The sequence below is a fragment of the Thamnophis sirtalis genome, unplaced genomic scaffold (genome assembly GCF_051295495.1).
Source record: "Thamnophis sirtalis isolate CommonGarterSnake01/CBP01778 unplaced genomic scaffold, rThaSir2_p1.2 scaffold_1, whole genome shotgun sequence".
In the NCBI taxonomy this organism is placed as follows: Eukaryota; Metazoa; Chordata; class Lepidosauria; order Squamata; family Natricidae; genus Thamnophis; species Thamnophis sirtalis.
In genome coordinates, this window is record NW_028261381.1 from 69,359,816 (window position 1) to 69,381,558 (window position 21,743).

Sequence of the window (21,743 nt, forward strand, 5' to 3'; positions counted from 1 at the left end):
CCATCTTTCCATTAATTCCACATGGGTTAGGGTTAGGGTTAAAAGTTTGCAGTAATTTGAGACGTGAGAAGTAAATAGTAACGTTGAATTATATCACTGTCAAACATACCTATCAAAAACTGAACTGAAGTTGTACAACTGTTTTCTTTTTATAAGCTACTGAGGTTGTTATTCCACCAAAGTTTCCTACTTCTCTCTCATTCTCAACTTTACTTTCCCCTTGCATGAAGCTTTTCCCAGAATGGTGATTTTTTTTAAAAAGGATACTTTCAAAGTGGGGAGATTTCAATGAATTGAAAGATTCTGAAATAGAAACGGAAATGGAAACTGAAGGATTTTGAAATAGTTCCAAGTGACTATAATTCTGACCTCTCAAGTGTGGCAAGTGTGTCATTTGCACACTTGAAGATATATTCCTTGAAAATTTATTTTATTTTAGTCAGTCCTCACCTTACAAAGAAAATTGGGACTGAATCTTGATCATTGAGTGAAACAGTAGTTAGGGCACAACGTAGGGGAAAAAACTCATCATAACTAGATTCAGCAATCCATATGGATTTGAAAGACAAAGGAACTCTTTTGAAGACAGCAAAGTCCACATTTTGAACAGAGATGACCACTGGTTTGAAAGAGGGGGTCAAAGAGGCCATGTATGTCAAAACTGAACATCCTTCTCTCAACAGAGGGGGAGGGATATGACATCATCTATCTCCAATCTACAACACAGTCCTTTCAACAGTTCCAATAAGACTCCATACCCATTTGTACCACTCAGGTGTCCCTGATGAGACAGATAAAGCTCCAGGTGGCCCTTAATCAGAGGTGGTATTCAGCAGGTTCTGAGCAGTTCTGGAGAACCGGTAGCAGAAATTTTGAGTACTTTGGAGAACTGGTAAATACCTCTGACTGGCCCCACCCCCATCTATTATCTGCCTCCTGAGTCCCGGCTGATGGGGAGGAAATGGGGATTTTGCAGTAACCTTCCCCTGAAGTGGGGAAGCTGGAACTTGGCAGGCAGAGAATAGATGGGGTCGGGGCCAGTCAGAGGTGGTATTTACCAGTTCTCCAAACTACTCAAAATTTCTGCTACCAGTTCTCCAGAACTGGTCAGTACCTGCTGAATACCACCTCTGTCACCCTCACAGTCCAAGAAGAAGCCCCTAGAATGAAGAAAAGGACAGAAATATAAACATGCATGGTCATCTTAGTGATGTTATTTGTTTGGTGGTGCAAGATACCTTTTCATTTCTCTTATTATTAATGAATGTGGAAGAATTAGTAGATTTATCCCAGTATTGGAAGCCCTGGGTGAGAGAAACAGGAAGTAAATAATATGGAATCTCCAAATGTTGAAAACAAAATAGAAGAAATATGGATTGATTTCTTAGCTGCTTTTTGTATCTGCTGATGCAATTTAATCTCATATCATAATCCAGAATCCACTGCAATAGCAATTAACTTTATTTTCACAACCATTGCCAAACAGAGGTCAAATGTAAAAAGCAGAAACAAAGCAATTCAATGAAAAGTATTAAGAAACTTTATTTATAATACATCCAAGACCCAGAAGCAGGAAAGGGGGTGGGGGAGGTATTGCTTGCAATGCTTATATTCATTAGGAAACATGCCAAAAGTTGAGCTGAGGCCAAAAGACTCTCCCGCATTCTGTTTCATTCACAAATTACTCTAGGTCTTCTATGCCTGGAGCCTCTCAAGATCCATCTCAGATCTATCTTGTCTCTTCATCCTTCTTCTCTTGTTGAAGGAAGATTTTAGGATTTTGTGTTTTCTGTTCAAGATGATATGCTTTGAACCAGATTTCCCCCGCAACCTTCAAGGAACTGAAAATAACAGAAAGTAACTCTTCATTGCCATGAAGTTAAGTCCTATTTAGAAAAAGCCTGCCTCTGATTCAAGCAGAGAAGTGAATTCAAGTGCAGTAAATTGAGGACAGAGAAAGTAGCACAAAAATCTGCCAGGGAGTGATACTTATCCTTTTAGGTATTTGACATGTCTTGACAGTATCTCTAGCTTGCATAGTCAGCCTATCTTTAGGAGGCCACCTGGGTATGTAATTTTCATGCAAGCAACATGGAAATAGTTTGCCATTGCCTGTTTATTTTTGCAGCTTAACAGTCTAGTTTACATCCTTTTGTTGATGGATTCTATCAAAATATTACCAACTTAGATTCTGCTTATCTTTTTTCAAGATCACCCAAGTACAGCTGGGTGCTGCCACCTATGAAAGGCTCTTTGATGTTAACTGATAACTAATTATTTAATACTAACTAATTTTATAAAAGATGCATGTGATAGTACAACATGCTTAATGACTAGCATCTCTCTCTTTCTACTATTAGGCTTATTTTTATTCTTAAAGGATCTACATCCAAAATCTTTCTTCTCATTAACAGTTTAATACTTTGCACACCAGATCTCTTTTGTTCAGTTGACATATTCACATGTATATAAGTATGTCTATATAATTGCATGTTCTCCTTTCCCCAACTCTTGAGAGCAAAGCCATGCAGATCCTTCATTTGATTTGATTCAATTGATCTGTTTGGTTAACCTTTGTATCTTGAATGTTTCCTAGATCTCCAACTCCTCTTCTGGCCTGATAGTCTGATACTTACTACACAATGTCAGCAAAGCCAGTCAAGAGAGGTTTTGACTGATATTCAATACCATGTTTAGCACACATGGATTTCACCAAAGGAGCCACCTTCCAAAAGTTGTGCCGAGGCATCGTAGGGAAAAGACTATAGGGAGAAAGGAAGACAAAGAACTTGTGATACTTAACTATCTTTTTGCCTTATTCAAATTATGAAGCAGTTTCTTACTGATAGCTTAAAATCTCATTGCCCTAAATCAGTACTCACTGGTGCTCAATTTGAAAATTCAGGTGCCCCGTTACCCAGTCATTGAAAAAAGATTGATTCACATTGCACGTTGACTGAAGCTGGGAGAAGAGAGAAAGACAGGTTTTAGTCCAGACATACTGTGAATGAAGGAAGATCAAGCAAATGTCCACAATATATATTTATATTTGTCCATGATTTATATTTATATTCATGTTGGTTGGTTTGTATGTATTGGTATATAACTAGTATTTTTAGACAAATATATTGAATTTTGGAAATCTTAAATTATATTATCCTAATAGTAGAGTTTAAATACTCATTTGTTATCAAATCTGATAGTCACCAGAGTACAGTTTTGAAAATATGGAGAATTAAAATATAATTCTAGTAATATATTTATTTTTCATTTTGTGAAACATTTCTTTTCTACAGTTACTTTCTAATCTTCCCCTTACTTATTCCAGACAGAACCAAGTTGTCTGGTATGATTTGAACTCACAGGCCTCCTTTTCTAAAAAGAATATCCTGATCTGGATGAAAACCAGATGCTGGGAATGGACAAGAGAGAACTGATTCCTGCACTGGCCAGTTTCTCTTTCAGTTAGTGCTATTATCTTAAAATGAGGCCAAAGGAATTGAATCTCATTTCCATTTTTATAAAATCCAAACCAAAGCAAGGGCAATCATAATCTATAAGAAAAGGCAGAGCATTTCTAAACACACTTCAAACTTTTCTATCATTGGAAAAGCAAGGTAAAAGAAATAATAATAGGTAAAAATAACATCCAAAAAGGAATTCAGTTTTCACATGTGCAAATTATAATTGATCCTGTGGTATTTGGATTATTATGGATCTGTGAATTATTTTCATATAATAAAATTATGCAGACAAGCTAAAGTTTAATCATATACAGCCATCAATTTTATCTCTTAGTTCTCTCTTACCTGTGTAGAGAACCAATCCATGTTTTTATCATGATCGATGTGCATAGGAAGATGATTCGACTGTGATATCCATGTAAATATAATACTCTCAAAAACACTGAGAGACAGAAATGAGGCAAAGTCAGGCAAATTAGGCAAAGTGAATATCTACACAAACAATCTTTGAAGTAGAATAGTGTGACAAATTTATTCGTTTGTTTGTTAGGCTTAGAATGCAAGTCATTTACTAGACTTAATGATGCCTTTCTATGGAAACCAATACATTTCTAACACTCCTTCAGTGACAATGAGTCAGATTCAAACCAAAGATCAGGACCCCCCCAATCTTTCTGCGGTAGTGGACAAATTTGGAAATTTGACCAGATACCACAGAAACTGATCCCAAATGGAGACTACAAAGTGGCTTGGCTATATCCCAGATAGCTATTATAATGGCAATGATAGAGTTGAAGCCCACACATATGGAAGTTAGGGAAAGGATAATCTAGAGAATAGTCAGGGTCTGGGAAGGGATAGTGAAACACAAAGAAAATAGCACATATGATGAACAGTACTTCAAAAGAAGGAAGTATCCCAAAACACCCTTGAATCCTAATATGGGGTTGAAGGCAATAAAGAATCGGATAAAATGTGCCAGAGTCCATGCCATTTCCTGTAGAAGAGAAGAGAAGGAATGGAGATTAGAATAGCATCTTTCCTTGCTCCAAGTAGACACCCTATATAGAATCTTACTGAGATCCACTTGTATATCTTCTGGAAACTCTGCTCTATTTATGGCCCATTTTGACAGAACCAGTTCTATCCTGGGTCCTTTTTTAAGGGATTGACAGATTAACTGATTGAAAAGAGCTATAGAAAAAATTCACTAGAAAGACTGATTATGCTTGTGGTTTTTTTTAAAGTACAATATTTTGAGCTCACATCATTCCAGAAAGTGAAAGAGATGGAGAGAAGTTTCTTTGCCTGTTGTTATTAGGTGTTTTTTTTAATTAATCAGATAAGACAATCATTTTATATAGTGATTATCAATACAAGAGACCAGGTGTGTTGTAAGCACCAGTGTTGCTGTGCATGTGGATCTGTTTGAGCTCATAAAAAGCATTATTTTCAATAACTGACATGTTATGTGATATCAGATGAGGATGTAGAGATTGTATTAGTTTTGATTATCCCACAAAATTTCAGCCATTTTTAATTAGAGCACTTGACAATAGTGCATGTCAAATTCCCACTTTAAACAAGGCTGGAAGAGTCTTGTCTGTCATCTTCTATATCAGAAAAAAATAAGTCCAAACCCATTTCCAATCCTTCTAGATCAGTGATGGCTAACCTTTCTGGACTGAGAGCCAAAAATGCACACATGTGAGTGCAAATGCCCATGTGAGCGCCCATACCCCCAAAATGCAATACATGCATGGGCACTACTGGTGCATGTACACAGGCCCCCACCACACCCTGAACCCCCTTCTGCGTCAGAGACCCGAAGACTAGCAGGCTGACAGGAGGTGCATGTGCGTCAAAGCTGAACTGGGGCAACAGATCGGATGCCATCAGAGAGGGTGCTGCATGCCACCTCTGACACATGTGCCATAGGTTCGCCATCACGGCTCCAGATCTTTTTTAAAAAGAAAGATGAACCATAACTTTATAGTTGTATTCAAGCCACCATAAATCATGTTTTGATCAAATCCTTCATAATCTCTACTTGACAAAACTGGATTGTAATTCTTTTCCATTCTTAGTTCAATCAATGTTATTGTCCAGTTGTCTCCAAGGTTTCCCCATCCTGCCTTCTACATTTGTTTTTCCAGGCAAAAATTGAATGCCTTCTTCATAAAAGGCCGTTTGATAGCCAGCAATAGTTCATCTGGAAGCACTTTGGAATTGGGTGGCATTGACTTTCCCATTAATAATATCCCCATGCAAATTTTTATAAGCGCTTAAAATGGTTTAGTCTTTTCAAATCCTCTTCAGGAAATAAAATTCTAAACCTAGAAACATACCATGGAGGGAGGGGTGTCTCAGTATTGTATTATTTAATATTTGGTATGGATTATTTGTGTACTCACCCTCCAGAGCTTGCGTTGGAATATAAAGAACAATGAGTAAACTTGAAAAGTAGGCATTACAACCAGTGGCAATGCTGTAGAAGGAAACAAGATGCATATAGCCATTAAGTATCCTTTCTGAACATAAAAGAAGCATCAACCGCACTCCAGAAGTGATCTGTATTTACCATTTTATTTAACAATTATAATTGTTCTTGAGAATCTCATCATCAAAAATAGATCAACTCCAAAACTTGTATGTGGCAGACACTGCCTGAATTGTGCCACTCATACTATTTGTGCTGGCTCTATTAGAACCACTTGACTAAAATACACCTGAATGAGCTAAAGGAAGCTCTGTTATTCTGTGTGATAAGTGGACAATACTATCTTAATCTATTCAGATTTATTTAGAGGAAAGCCCTGGTAAATCCAGTGAGACCAGCTTTCAAGTGTTTATATATTCATTCATAAAAGACATCATGTAAAACTGTTCATTTGGAGTTTAACAGGAGGTAGGAGGAGAGAAGATACTCACTGAAGGAAAAATACTTGTGCTGATAGTTATAAGGCATGTATTTCTTTTTCTGCAAACCCAACTGTAAAAGAAAGGCATGAAAAAAGCAAATAACTTTCAATAGTTCAATAACTCCATTTCTATAACATCCTTTTCATCTGCTGTGTGAAATAAATTCTCGGGTAGGAAAAAAGAAAAAAAAGTGAGATGTACAGAGCGAGATCGCTTTTAAAATTAAGCCCTGATGGACATGGATCAGATGGGTTCAAAGTGTTCCATTGTCCCAATATCAGCTCTTCAGCCACACCATCCTATAGCCGCCAAAATTAATGTCCCAACTGGTTTCGGTAGGGGTGAATTAACAATAAAAAGGGAATCCAGAATCTCAGCTAAATAGGCAGCTTCTTCATTTTGATATTTTTACTGACTGCCACATCCTCAGAACCTCACAACCATCAGAGATAGAACATTTTCTACCAGTATTTCTGCTTGTGAGGCATAAGTAATTCTACACTTATGCCAAGGCAAAAAATGCTTTTCAAATCTGAAACAATCCACTGAGATAATCCACACAATAGTCAGTCCAATCCATAACATGAACCAGAGAAAGAGCAAAAGGGGACAAACAAATAGATGCTTAAACTCCATTCCACCCTCCATCTTTTAATCTATCCTATTCCTATCTGAGCTGCCAGGATTTTTGGACAGGAAGACAATCTGTTACTTTGCCTCCCTAACACACCTTCTTAGGATTGCGCTCACATGGCCATAAAAACTTGCTGCTTTCCTCAGAATCCTTTTGTACATGATTGCTCAGTCAATCCAGTGAGATAATTCCCTCAATAATCCAGTTCATAATATTCATCTATAGCTATGGGCCACCACAGGAGAACCAATTTTGAGGCATCAGGATGGAAACTGCAAGATTGTGAGTTCTAGTTTCTCCTTGGACAATGCCACCCAGTCTTAGAAAGCAGGGGTCCTTTATCAGTGGTGGGATGCAAACTTTTTTACTACTGGTTCTGTGGGCATGGCTTTGTGGGCATGGCAGGAGAAGGATACTGCAAAATCCTCATTCCCTCCCCACTCTCAAAATTTCCACTGTTGGTTCTCCAGAACCTGTCAGAACTGGCTGACTACCACCTTTGGTCCAAATAGAAAAATACACTTTTGTTATGGCCACCTTGGGTGAACATTTTGTCCAACCCTACTAATCTACTATCTCAATGATCAAATACTGCTGATAAATATAAATAATAAACCCAGAAGAATTAGACTGTGCTCAACTCTAACAAATTGACAATGAAATGGCTTAACAGTTGGTGTTCTGAATGCTGATCTGAAAGGAGAATGGCCAGGGTTCAGTAAAATCTGTTGTCATCTAAGCAATTGCTTCTTACTTCCAAAGAGAGAGTTTCCCCTAATGACAATATAAAGGGATGAAATGAAACATCTGGGTCCTTCTCGAAACAGTTGGGTTTAGCATGATGCTGGGAATGATGCAAAGACCACCAATTAGCTGAAAGCCCCTGTAGAGGAAAAATGAAAGAAAGCATTCAGGCTCTTTTAAAAGATTGCTTGACTATTTAGTGCTCTGCTTTGAAGAGGTAATACAGAGGAGCTTCCATTGAACCTTTGAATCAGATTTTCAAATAAGTTTGAGATGTTGAATATACTGAGACTGAATTATCTTGGAGAGATTCAAAACAGTTTGAAGATTAAGTGCACTTGCTAGCTTTGAACAATCTCAAGCATTCATTGCATATGTGGACAAAACTTGGGGGGGGGGGATTTTGAGTACTGTAATGAGTTCCCTAATATTAACTTGAGTAGGTGGCAAATGAGTTTTATCACCTTTCAAAATCCTGCCTGTCAAAGCACTGGAAGACGTGCTACTCTGCTATTTGTGCATTTAGAGAGATTCACCTGTGTGGAGAAACAGAAAGCAAAATAGAGACCTACATCTATTCTGCAGTGTCTCTCTTTTAATGAGTCTTGCTTTTTCTTGCTTCCATACCATTTTATTCTTATTTTTCTTTGACTCACCTGTAGTACAGTCCCTATTAGCTTTGGGTCCATTATTTTCCTTCCTTTGTCACTGGCATTTAATCAGGCTTATTGATCAGGGAATTTTATCACTGGAAGCATTTAATCAGACTTATCACTAATTGGACTTTATCACTAGCATTTATCAAACAATAAATTAGCATTAATCAGACAAAAACAAGTGAAAATAACACCTGACATGCTCATCTAATTTCACTGATAGTTGATAAAAAATATTTTAATAGCAGTGTTAGTAAATAAATTATAGCAAAATAATTTGTTATTAAGAATGTTCAAGCAGGGTAAAAAAACAGATGATATAGGATTTACTGTAGCTATAATAGACTTTTAAAAAATCAATTTGTAATCTCATTATTAGATGCTGAAAACCTTTTGATAAAATACACAAACAATTCATATTCATTATCTGTCTTTCTGTCTTTCTGTCTTTCTGTCTTTCTGTCTGTCTGTCTGTCTGTCTGTCTGTCTGTCTGTCTGTCTATCTATCTATCTATCTATCTATCTATCTATCTATCTATCTATCTATCTATCTATCTATCTATCTATCTTTATGCCTGTTTGTGTATGTTCCAGCATAACTCTGGAATGCCTTTAGCAATTTCAACCAAACTTATTACACAGATGATTTTCTCTATGGAAAGTCTGTGAGGGTAAGACACCCCAACACCCCCTCAGTGTGTGTGTGTGTGTGTGTGTGTGTGTGTGTGTGTGTGTGTGTCTGTGTCTGTGTCTGTGTCTGTGTCTGTGTCTCTGTGTGCTTGTGTGTTTGTGTGTATTTCAGCATCACTCTGGAATACCTGGGCAGCTGAAATGAAAAGGAATGAATTATATCTATATTGTCAAATCACAGTATTTTTGACAGTGGTAGTGTGCATTTTGGATTCAAGTTCTGTTAAGTTATAGCCTGTTGTGCCTTAAAATGGCATCTACTGTACAGCACAGTGCAGTTGCCATGGTAACAGCTTCACAGTACTGCATAAGTGGGCTCCCTCTGGTAAGGGATATTGGTTGTAAATAAATACCCAAGGATGCCGGGTTATCAGCTAGTATTAAATAGATTTGAAAATCCCTTGGAATTCATTAAATGGATTAAAAATATTATACCTAACACTAAAGTAAAATGTAATGACATTTTCTCCCACTTTTCTATAATTTAGAGAAACTAGATATGGATGTCCAGTTTCACCCTTGCTTTTTAATGTCTGCATTAATTAATACTTCAATGAATATTTAATAATCAGTGTAATTATTGAAATTTAATCATTTTTGATTTGTGTTATTAGACAACAGAGAAATAGCTATGGAGTACTACATAACTCAGTTGAATACAGACAAAAAGAAATGCTTCTTCTTGGGCGCTTTCATAGGCGGGGTTTATGTACTTGGAAAATATGGTCAGAAAAAAAATGAAAGAAATTCAAGAAAGAGAAGCAGCAGAATATATAGCACAAACAAGAAGGCAGTATCATTTTGAAAGTAATCAGAGGACTTGCAACATGACAGTACTATCAATGCTTCCAACATTAACAGACACTTTGATGTATCAGCTGAATTCTGAGAGCCTCACTTCCCTGCTAAAAAACAAGCCAGCCAATAAGTTAGAAATATGGGAAGAATTGAAGATTATAAGTTTTACACGGAGTATTGTAGCAGTATACAGCACATGCATGCTCGTAGTTCTTCTCCGAGTCCAATTAAATATTATTGGTGGATACATTTACTTAGACAATGCAGCAGTTTGCAAAAATGGCACTACACTTTTAGCTCCCCCTGAAGTTCAACAACAATATTTGTCAAGTATTCAACACCTCCTAGGAGATGGCTTGACTGAGCTAATAAGCGTGATTAAGAAGACTGTGCAGAATGTGTTTGAGAGTGTTTCTCTCAAGCATGCCCTTTCCCTCTTGGAACTTGAACAGAAGCTAAGAGAAATTAGAAATGTAATTGAACAGCCTGAAGATTCTGCATCTGAAGAAACTGAATCACAATCTAAGCTGTATCATTATATGATGCCGGATGAAGAGAATCCTTTAGCTTTCCAGGCTAATGAGCTTACAGAAAAAGATGTTGCTACCATTAAGTTACTTAATGAAACAAGAAATATGTTAGAAAGCCCAGATTTTAATAGAGTTTTGAGCAGTTGCTTAAATAGAGGGTTTAGTCGATTACTGGATAACATGGCGGAATTCTTCAGACCTACTGAACTGGACATATGCCATACTGGTTCTGTGATCAGTTTCTCCAGTGCCAGTCTTCCTCTAGCCAAAATAATCTCCATAATAAATGGACAGATCCATTCAGTCTGCAGTGAAACACCTAGCCATTTTGTTCAGGACTTATTAAAGATGGAACAAGTGAAAGACTTTGCTGCTAATGTATATGAAGCCTTCAGTACCCCGCAACTAGAGAAGTAAACTGCTGTTCAATATGTAGAGAATATACTATGTAGTATCCAGTTATTGTGACTATTCATTTTGATAATGAAACTCATTAACAAAGTGCAGTAGAATGACTATCCTTGTAAAACAAACACATTTTTAAAAGTTCATTTCCAAAATTTTTATACTGGAATTCCTATAGCTGACTTTGCATTGTGGCAGTTAATTTTGAATAACTTGTTTACAAAAAAAAAAACCAGTGCAATAAACACTGTGTCAACAGATGGTTTCTGAAGATTAATGGCAGTTTTTACAATTGCGCAAACTACCACAAAAACAGTTATGATGGGAAAACTAAATCCTGACGATTTTCAGGCTGGAGTAATAAAATCTTTCTGCAGTCCCTCTCCAATTCAGCAACTTATCAGTTGTATCAGAAACACAACATGACAGCCGGAACAAAAATAGACAGCTCTGGTATACATGAAACCATTTTTCCCCATCGATAAATGAGAATGGCTTTTAGTTGAGGTTTCTCTTGGCACAAAACCACCATATAATTCTCACTCTACAACTGAGTAAAAGGGGCTTTGATCAAAAGATCATGATATACTATTATATTTCTGGTGGTGGATGAGTAATTATGCTTTTCTCATTTTTAACCACTGAAATATTTTTCTTAAGCTGACTTGAAAGAGCAGATAAGCAATCCAGCAGTGGGCTAGATGGCTTTTAAAGTTTTAGGTTTTTTAAATTGGGACTACTGATTATGCTAAAGATCTGCTGGTATCTAAAAAGTGCAATGTTGAGCTTGCAGTATGAGTTTGGAGTTGAAATGTATTGTTTCTAGCAAAAATTATGTTTACACTGTTTATAAATGGCTATTTCTGTATACATTCATTTTGTAAATATTTTTAATGTGTATTTACTTGGAGCCCTACAAAATATCTGAATCACAATAAAGTATTTTGACAGATTTTTTTTAAAAAAAACTCAGTTGAATACAAATGCCCACATTCTTTTGTGTGAGGTGGGGATAGCCGCTGGTTTCCCTACTCCGTTTGGCGGAGCAGAAAAACATCGAATTAAACCGGCGGTTTTGGCTCGGAGATTTGAAAAAGTGGTCCCTGCAACCGAATAAGACTCAGGGGACCTGAATAGCCAGTTCCCTGGATGATTTTTGGAAGGACGCCACTCCCAGACGTCCCCTGCCCCCGCGGTAACCTGAAACGCTCGACGAGGCGGGAGAGGAATGGCGGCACTGCGCTGAAGACTTCCCTTCGGCGTTTTCAGCGTTTTTTAACACTTCGGTGCTTTAATCACTCACTTAACGCTAGCTCGACTTCACTCGCTGATCGGAAGGAGCCCTGGTTGCCTGCCTGCTTTGGAGAGAGACTATTAAAGGACTATTAAAAGACTATTAAAGGACTATTGGAGAACTATTGTGGCTGAAGGAGGTGGGTAATTTGAATCTGCCCTGGATGAGATGAGGCAGCTGGCTTATGCCTCAGCTGCCGTAGTCTCCTTAGGCGCCCCACCTCCTCTACTCTATCTCAGCGGAGGGCATTGCTGGTTGCTCCTGGCGTGTTTGTCATCTACACCCCTATCTCCTTTGACAACTGACTCTGCTGGCTGGCTCATAGAGGGTCCTGTGGTTTGCCATGGGGTGACATAAGACCTGGCAGTTGGCCTTGTGGCCATTGACCTGGCCCCTTAGGATACCCTCTAGGCCTTCTCTATACTGCGGCCTTTCACTTTTTCTCTGGTCCTCAGTTTGCTCCTACTCTACGGGGCTCTTTTAACTGGCTTTCTACTCATGCCTGTTTGACACTGGACATTGGACATTGGATTTAAGGCATTCCATCATAGCCCTCCTGGAACTTTCTGGACCTCTCTTTTGCAATATCACTTATATCATCTCCCGCGCAAGGAAGAAAATTACTTCCCCTTATATCTTCGCGAAACCCTCCTGACTGGACTCTTGGCGAACCTACCCACAAACTCTATTTGAATTCGCACTGTTTTTAACAACTGCGCAATTTTCCTTTTGGTATGGTGAGTGCATGTGGTATGTGTGTGTTTGATTGAATAATCCCACAGTTTTAATTTAATGAATTTTTGCTTAGCCATTTTATTGTATTGCTGTATTTTAATTAGTGGGGTATGCATGCGTAGAGTGCTTGGCCGGTATGGATTACGGGACTGAGAGTGCGGCCTGGAGCCCCCACCACTAAGTGCACAAGCAGAAGTGGATGGGGGCCAAGATTCGCCTCTCATCCCAGAATGTCTGGTTTAAATGGCCTGCCGGGGAGAATGGAGGCTATGAGGGGGAAGTGGGGCCAACGGATGCGGGGACGGGACGGTGCATCCCGGTCATTGTTGGGAGAGGCAGGTTCGACTGGAGCTATAGGGCTAGCCATTACCAGGGAAGGAGGGTTTGCTACGTTACAGTGATTCTCCCTTCTGGCCCTACCAGCTCCACTCCAGGACCAGATGGCGAGAGTTCTCAAGGCCCTGATCTCAGGCTGCTGTTGATAAATGCCAGGTCTGTGATTAGTAAAGCTCCCCTCATCCGGGACCTAATATTAGACAAGGGGGAAGACCTGGCATGTATTACTGAAACCTGGCTGGGCCATGAGGGAGGAGTCCCCCTCACTGAAATGTGCCCAGAAGGTTTTCGGGTGCTCCATCAGTCGCGACATCAGAGAAGGGGTGGGGGAGTGGCTGTCATCATCTGGGAGTCTCTAGCTCCTCGCAGGATCGAGCTGGCGGTTGAGATCCCCAGGCTTATAGTTCTGGGGGATTTCAACCTGCCGTCGCTCGGCGAACGCTCTGACGGAGCATGGGAGTTCATGGCTTCCATGACAGCCATGGACTTGACCCAAGTAATTCAAGGTCCGACTCATACAGCGGGTCACATGCTCGACCTCATGTTTCTTTCGGGGCAGTGGAGATGTGATCTTGTGTTGAGGGGCATTAAGATCTTGCCCCTGTCATGGTCAGATCACTTCCTGGTGAGGCTTGACTTCCGGAAACCAATCCCCCACTGTAGGGAGGTGGAACCAATTAGGTGGTTCCGTCCCAGGCGCCTGATGGACTCTATGGGATTTCAGACGGCACTTGGGGAGATACCTGAATCTCTGGCCCGCAGTCCGGCGGAGTCCTTGGTCGCTGCTTGGAATATAGCGGCAGCGGAGGCTCTAAACCGGATTGCGCCTTTACAGCCTCTCCGCGGTAGTGGATCCAGGAGGGCTCCTTGGTTCACCGAGGAACTCCAGGAGATGAAGTGCCAAAAGAGACGCCTAGAGCAACGATGGAGGGCTAGTAACTCTGAATCTGACCGAACACAATTAAGAGCCTTTGTTAGGACTTATCTAGTGACGATATGGGCGGCAAAATGTGAGCATTTTTCCGCTCTTATCCCATCCACAGAATCGCGCCCAGCCGCCCTGTTTAGGATAGCCCGCTCCCTCTTGAAAGGGAGGGATGCGGATGAACCTCTACAGGGTAGAGCTGAGGAATTTTCCCAGTTTCTGTCAGATAAAATCGCTTGGATTCTGACAGACCTGGACTCCACTTGGACAGTACCAGCCAAGGTGCCGGGGGAAGGTCCTGTCGCTCCTGAGGAAGTGGACAAGGCCATGGGAGCGGTGAGTGCCTCCACCTGTTTGCTGGATCCGTGTCCCTCCTGGCTGGACTTGGCCAGCAGGGAGGTGACATATGGTTGGCTCCAGGGGATTATTAACACCTCTCTTCGGGAGGGATCCTTCCCGCACCCCTTAAAGGATGTGGTGTGAGACCCCTCCTCAAAAAAACCTTCCCTGGATCCAGCCATTTTGAACAAATATCGTATGATTAAATATAAGAGAACTGTCTGTGTTCGTTGAGTAGGAATGCGAAAATGAGAATCCCATGTGACACCTCTGTTATAAATAACACAACACATTTGATATTTACTCATGAAACCTTTTCATGTATATTTGCAATAATCCATATTCTTTCCCTTCAATTCCGTGGAACATTCTAAGAATAATGTACCTTACTTACCATTAAATGGCACATTACAAATTCATGCCAAAGGTGGTTCCATTTTGGATTACTGAAGACTGAAAGATGTCCCAAATCATGTCCTAGCCAACCTGCTTGAGACTAAAAGAAAAGGATGATTAGCCAAAGAAGGACTATCTTTTGTGTCACTCCTACAACTTATATCCAATGGCAATAGCTATGCAAGAACTGCTGGGATAGATAAAATAAAGATTCATTTATTCTAGGATTTTTTTATGCAATAAAAGGGGCAGCGACCCAGGGAAGCATTCAAAACAGGATAGGCACAAGAAACCAATTCTACAATATAGCCACAAATATCTTCCCCAAACGTATCTGATATTTTGTGATAGGCAGTGAGGAGGCATGGTTGCTTTTTAATGCTCTATTCTTGTGTCATTACTTACTGTCCTTCAGAATGGGAGGGTTGAGATATGAGATGACATGGCATCATAGAACATAGAATTTAAAAGGACCTTGCAGGTCTTCTAAGATAAATGGCTGCCTCTTCTTTTCTACATAATCATCTGTTGGGCAAAACAGAAGTGGCTTTTTATCTAGCTGAATTGCTTAGTCTCCTTCAACCTTTATTCCTCCAAACTATTGAACGCAATCTTCTGAAGGCACATGACAATTGAATATGTGTTATTTTCTTTATAAAGAAATTATTTTAATTTAGTTGAAAGATAGTCTGCTGTAGGAAGCCAAACTAGCGGGAAATGCCATTTTACCTAAAAAATAAAGGCAAGAATATTACCTGAGCAAAGGTCAGCAACACTGTGGCAATAAGAAAAGATGTTTTAGATATCCCAAAATACCACAAAACAAACCAGCCAGCAGCATCCATTAGTAAAATATGCAGAAGCATCAGGAAAAAGTAGAATTGGTTTGGCTTGAAGAGTCCCATCTTTTCAATAGTGGACAGCAGTTCCCGAAAATCTTCTATTAACAATTTCTATGGGAAAAATTTCAGAAATGTTGCTGGAGTATTGACTTTATGGATACAGCATAGCTAGCCAGTGGCATCAACAGTTAACATCAAGAACTCTTGGTGGAATGGCCCTCCAAATATCCTTTTCCTTCCAAACTTTTAATATTCTTTCAAAACATTAAATGTGGAGGAAAACAAATGAAAAATGGTTGCATAAATAAACTATTTTTCTACTTAGTGACTGCTAGACAACGTAGAGCTCATGTTTGGGACACTAGAAATCAATGTCAATGTGTATTTAATAATCTTGGCAAAAAGCACTAATGGGGAAACAGAAAGAAGTGGGAGGGAGGGAGAGATAGGGAGCAAGAGAGGGAGAGAGATATATGATTTTATGGTATAGCTTGTTATAGTTTGGTAATGTATAGCTTTATTGAGTGTCCACAAGGCAGCAATTTATATATTCCTCCAGTGCACATACTAATCTATGGTTGGATAATTACTAGTTTTAAAAAAAAACCACTGACTGTTGTGTTATTCAGTACTATTTTTATTTGCATATTTATTGTAAGCTATTGGCACATTACATTCATCTATAGAATATATTTGTACTATATTTCAATTTTATTAATATTTACTTAAATGTAGTATTTTATTACCATTATAAAATATGTAATTAATATTATGAATTAATATTAATCATTATTTCTGATTAAATATCTATGGAGCTCAATGGGGTTCTATTTACCTACTTTAATCACTTTATACAGCTACCCACTCAATAACTTTCAGCAGGTTACATCATTAGAAGCCTATTGGCCAGAAGTCCCGTCACAGGACATTCCCAAGCATGATCAATGCTCTTTCAGGACTCTGCCCACGTCTGAAACCTGACTGAAAATGATCCAGATAAACCATTTTCTCCGGACTCCCTGAGGCTGCATTGCAATCACCTGCTTGTTAATCTTAAGAAGACAGGCTGGGATTAATTAGGCGGAGGCTGAGGAAGGCAGCCTGAAAGAACTGAGTTTACTTGCCCAATCTGATAGCCAACTACACTTTTAAAAATACCTTGGATCCTGTTTGGCAGAATCAGATGAAAAATCATCTGATGGGACATAAAATGAGGTTGCTCTACATATGGAGGATTAAAAGGGTAAAACTGAATACATTCACTCTACCTTGGACACTAGCTGGATATGTCTTGTTGAGACGACAGAAGCGTCATCATGGGGGGAGGGGTTATTTGGACTCCATTTGAATCTGTGGAAGCTAAAGAAGCAAACAAGGCTATCTCCGTGTTATTCTCACTGTGGATTAGAGTCTTGCTTGCTTAGTGGAAGCAAGCAGGGAGATGAGAGGAAGCCAAGTGTGAGTGATAGCGAAGACATCCTCCAGATATATTTGGGAAGAATCAAGTGCGGCTTCAAGGCAATGAGGTGGAAAGTGGAAGGGAATGAAATGGCAGATATTAAGTTCACTTCATAATTTAAAGTCTGCTGAAGGAAATGGACTTTTACTGTTTTTATAAATGCCAAGAGATTGGGGTGAAGTACAAGGACAATGCAGAAAGATTGAGGAGCACCTTATACAATCTCTTCTGTTGACCTTAGTAGCACATCAGTTTTAATGACAAAAGTGATCTTTGAATCAACCCAATGATAATTAAGGGTTTGCAGTTGAACACCATAAGTCACTACCTCAATTTTCTGTCTCCAAACTTACATTTTTAGTGGGTTCAAAGCTGGGCTGATCAGGTGCCAATTCCCCAATCAAAAGTGATGCCATGTGCTTCCTTACTAGGGTCTTGTCAAGGTGAAAGGCTGTAAAAGGATCCTAAAGCCATAACAAAGAAAAAAATAAAAAAGGAAAAAATATTATAATAAAGAACCAATTTAAAGTCAACCTGGAAGAAACATGATTAGGCTGAGTGGTTATATTTGATTCTTATCTTTCTTCTCTCCCATTCAAAGCATGAAAGACATAATTCCCAGGAGGTGCTTCACCAAAGATATTGAAACACTTGCACTATTTCAGAAATTAGCTGTGAAGGGTTATGATTAATTCTAAACACCAAGAGTGTTCAAAGTAAAAGAAAGGAATAAAAAGTTGTTCTGTTTGATCAAGATTAAAATAAAATATGCTTTTTATAAATCACTGGTAACTCTTTATGGGCCTTTTGCTGACACCAGGACTGAAAAGTTGATCATCTATTGTGCATATAGAAGGATGGGTTTTGGAAAAGATAGACATTTGTTTCTAATTTTATAGCAGGTAATAAGTTATCAAATTTCTTTTTACTTGGCATACTGAAGATTGGAAGTCACTTCTTTAAATATAGTTCTTTTTATTTCTTCTACTTCTTTCCCTTTTGTTTTTCTATTTTTTCTTTCCATTTTTAATGTATGTCAATGAAGACTCAATCATCCAGGCTAAAGGTGTTTAAAAAGGTGGAGCTGGAACATGGAATTGCAACAAACTTTGTTAATCTGAGATGTTTCATTGCTAAACCAAGCATTTTCATCAGAGTAAAAATGAGTTACGCAGAGAATCATTGGAATATACCAACTGTTGCCACACCCATTTCATTTGAATCTTGACTATCTAATTCTCAGATTAACATGGCAGATCAACAAAGTTTGTTCCAGTTCCATAATTCAACCTTTAGCCACTTTTGGCCTGGATAATTAAACCTTTATTGACATATATATTGCAACTCATTTCAGGGAGAAACACCTGAAATTCGTGCGGCAATAGTTGATACATTCCAACCACTCTCTGACTCTGCCTAACTACCGGTAATTTTTACTCTGATTGATGAAGTTGCTTGGATGAGCAACTGAATATCTCAGATTAACAAAGTTTGGTCCAGTTGCCATGATTCAACCTTCACTTCCATTTTTTTAATTCTTTCTCTTTTTTATTTTTCTGAGTTTAATTTGCATTTGATTTTACTAGTGTTCTGAAATATTTATCAAAAAATATTTTAAAAATTAAAAAGTAAGTAAAAGGTAACAGGAAAAAATAGGCTAATGTGCTTTGAAAGTGACTGAGGGGAGTCTTATTTTTTAAATAATGATAAAATTATTATTTTTTACTTCTGTTCATGCGCAAGGCAGCACTTGAATTCACAATCTGCCAATATCTATCCTGATGCCTTAATCACTACACCGAACTGGCTCCATGACAATTTTTATGATTAGTTGCAAAGTCATGTCCAACCCATTGCAACCCCATGGACACATAACTTATATCTTATCTTTTTATTTTCTACACCCAGGTTGTTGTTGTTGTGTCTGTGTGTTTGAGAGAGGGGTGGTGGTGTTCTGTTTTGTGAGCTCCTACTTGCAGTCCGTATTAACAGAGGCCAGATACTGGTTTTCCCAACTGACCAAAAAGGTGTATAAGTATGTGTATCTTCAAATAATCATGTGATATAGACCCAGTTTCTCTCTTTGCAAAAGGGAAGATAGAGAGGATAGTATTGTATGGCTGAACTACTCTCTCCTTGTTAAAGTTGTGTAGGATTAATTAAAAAGTTACAATTTGATTACTTAAGTGCACAATAGTGGGTTATGAATTAAAAATTACACTTAAATATAGTTGGAAGGGTTTTCTTGTTCAGAGCTTCACTTTTGTTTTTGATAAAACTGTAAAACCAAAACTTTGCAATGTTTTATCAACAATTCTAAGAAAAGCTAACCTATAGATCATTGGTTTAAATTGTTTCTTTTTCTTTCTTTTTTTTGTTCTAAAGTCATAGTGCCCTGATGGCGAACCTATGGCACACACACCACCGGTGGCACACAGAGCCCTCTCTGCCAGAACACCAGCCGTCACCTCAGCCCAGCTCCACCGTGTATGCGAGTGCACCTCCTGCTGGCCAGCTGATCTTCGGGTCTCTGCCATGCATGCAGGGGACACATGTGTGCATGCACAGGGGGTGGGGTGTATGCGTGGGGGAGTGCTCGCATTGCATTTCGGAGCCTCACACCAATCTGGAAGCCGGAACAGGGCATGAGGGCATTGCATGAGGCCCTAAAATGTAATGGGAGCCAAAACAGGGTGCAGGAAGTGTGGGGCAGATACACAGGGGGGGCATGGGAGCATGAGGGGTCACGCATGCATACACAGGAGTCGGGCACATGCAGGGGGGTCATGCATGCATTGTATTATGGGTGTGGGCATGCTGTCGCACATGTACATGAGTGCTTTTGGCACATGATGACAAAAATGTTAGGTCTCACTGGCATAGCATATATCAGGAATAATATGTCCTTGTGAATGTAAAAGAGAAAGAAAGAACCTCTGTGCTGATTTCACTGCACCATTTTGTGAGTAGGATTCCTGTTTTATTTCTCCCACTTCTATTTAAATTAACAGTGGGATTTGTAACATTTGGCTCAGTCCTTCAGAGTTGGGAAAGACTCATAACATAATGGATTTTAAAAGGGACCATGTAGGCCATCATGTCAAACCTCTCTTCTTATGTGTGATTCCTCCTTAATGGAAGGCTGCCTCATCTCTGCCTGAAGACATCCAGAAAGGAAGCCCACATCTTTCCCTCAATCAGTGGTTCCATTCTCACACAACACTTGTTTCCTCCACATTAACCCTGGTTATTCAGTCCCACTTAAGAGTTTTCTTCTCTAAGCTCAACAGTTCAGTTTAACAATTCCTTCAACAACCACCTCACTCTCTCTTTGTGGCTCCTGTTCCAACTGTTTTGGACCTTTCTTAAAGTGTAGCTCCACAAACGGAGCAAAGAGCAGAATAAATGGAATGCTTTGTAAATAAGACTAGCCAAATACTAGCAAAAAGAAAGTCAGTATGTGCTTCATATAGTATAGAAAGACTTTTGAAAAGTGTTCAGAAAAATGGGAAGCCCAGAATCTCGTTGTCCTCATGAGAAACTTACATACAAGTCAGGAAGCCACAATACAGGCAGAACATAGCAAAACAGACTGACTCCAGGTTAGCAAAAGGGTACAAGTCTGTGTACTTGACCCTTATATTCAATGTATATGCTGAATATATATTAAGGGCAACTGGTTGTAACATTGGGGGAAGAAACATCAATAGCCTGTATTATGCTGATAGCCCTACCCTGAATTTGAAGATACAGAAAATCTGCAAGTTTAATGATAAAAGTCAAGGAGCAGAGTGGAAAAATGGGATTCAAATTAAATATATAAAGAAGACTAAACTAATTATAATCACCTACAATGACATTGGCAGTGAAGAGACTGAAAATGACAAATAGAATCAACCCTGAACGGTAAAGGAACAAGCAATCAATAAATCTGACTAGGACTTAGTAAAGCTACCACAGAAGCCTTGGAGAAGACATTTAAATGTCGTGCCCATAGCTACATATATTAAAATCGGGTAAACTATGGTAATCCCTGTGACACCTTACGGAAACGAAAGAAACTGGCCACCCGAGTCCTCGCCTCGTCAGCTGCCCCGCGCCTTACCGTGGCATCCTGCCCTGCGTAGGAGCTGATACTCCGAGAGCCCCCCGGGTGCCTCTTGTAGAACCGGCTGATGTCATAGACTTTCCTGTCAATCACCAGCCAGCGCTCCCGTGACGGACCTTCCTGGCCAGTGCGCAGCCCGATCTCTTCCCAGGTAAACCACCGCGAAGGACCGGACTGATCGGCCGCGGGATCAACCTCCCTCCTCCGCCTGATCCCGGTTTCTCCTTGCTGGGAAGCCATCTCCACCCGCGACTGAGGCTTCGGGGAATTTGGCACTGTCCTTTTCAGCACCTTCGGGAGGGCGGACTGGGCGAGTCCGAGCAAGGAAGTTTCCTCCCTCCTCGCCTTCGATTGGCCGATAAAGTTTCAACGACGCTTCTCTGTTAAATCAAAACCAATGGCTCATCAACCCAACCAACCTTGAGTTCTCACTAGAGACACAAATGATCAGGTTCAAATTGTCCTA

General features: G+C 39.5%; 1 protein-coding gene and 1 pseudogene across 1 annotated transcript; one reads left to right on the forward strand and one right to left on the reverse strand.

Moving 5' to 3' along the window:
- Nucleotides 1-1,522: 1,522 nt before the first annotated feature.
- LOC148049530 (acyl-CoA (8-3)-desaturase-like) lies at nt 1,523-21,517 on the reverse strand. Its single transcript, XM_087715256.1, has 12 exons — nt 21,275-21,517; nt 17,523-17,633; nt 15,624-15,821; nt 14,867-14,968; nt 7,775-7,903; nt 6,396-6,456; nt 5,879-5,952; nt 4,364-4,461; nt 3,810-3,906; nt 2,883-2,962; nt 2,637-2,762; nt 1,523-1,841 (listed from the first exon to the last, which is right to left on the reverse strand). The coding sequence occupies exons 1-12, from the start codon at nt 21,515-21,517 to the stop codon at nt 1,730-1,732; spliced, it is 1,431 nt and encodes a 476-aa protein (XP_087571382.1). The 3' UTR covers nt 1,523-1,729.
- On the forward strand, nt 9,779-11,015 carry LOC148049531 (peroxisomal biogenesis factor 3 pseudogene; annotated as a pseudogene).
- Nucleotides 21,518-21,743: the final 226 nt, after the last annotated feature.

Coding starts and splice junctions, on each gene's coding strand:
- LOC148049530 (XM_087715256.1), bottom strand. CDS start 21,517: ATGGCTTCCCAGCAAGGAGAAACCGGGATCAGGCGGAGGAGGGAGGTT. Junction 7,904..14,866: donor TTGTAATGTGCCATTTAATG/GTAAGTAAGGTA, acceptor TTTCCTCTACAG/GGGCTTTCAGCTAATTGGTG. Junction 6,457..7,774: donor GGGAAACTCTCTCTTTGGAA/GTAAGAAGCAAT, acceptor TTTCTTTTACAG/TTGGGTTTGCAGAAAAAGAA.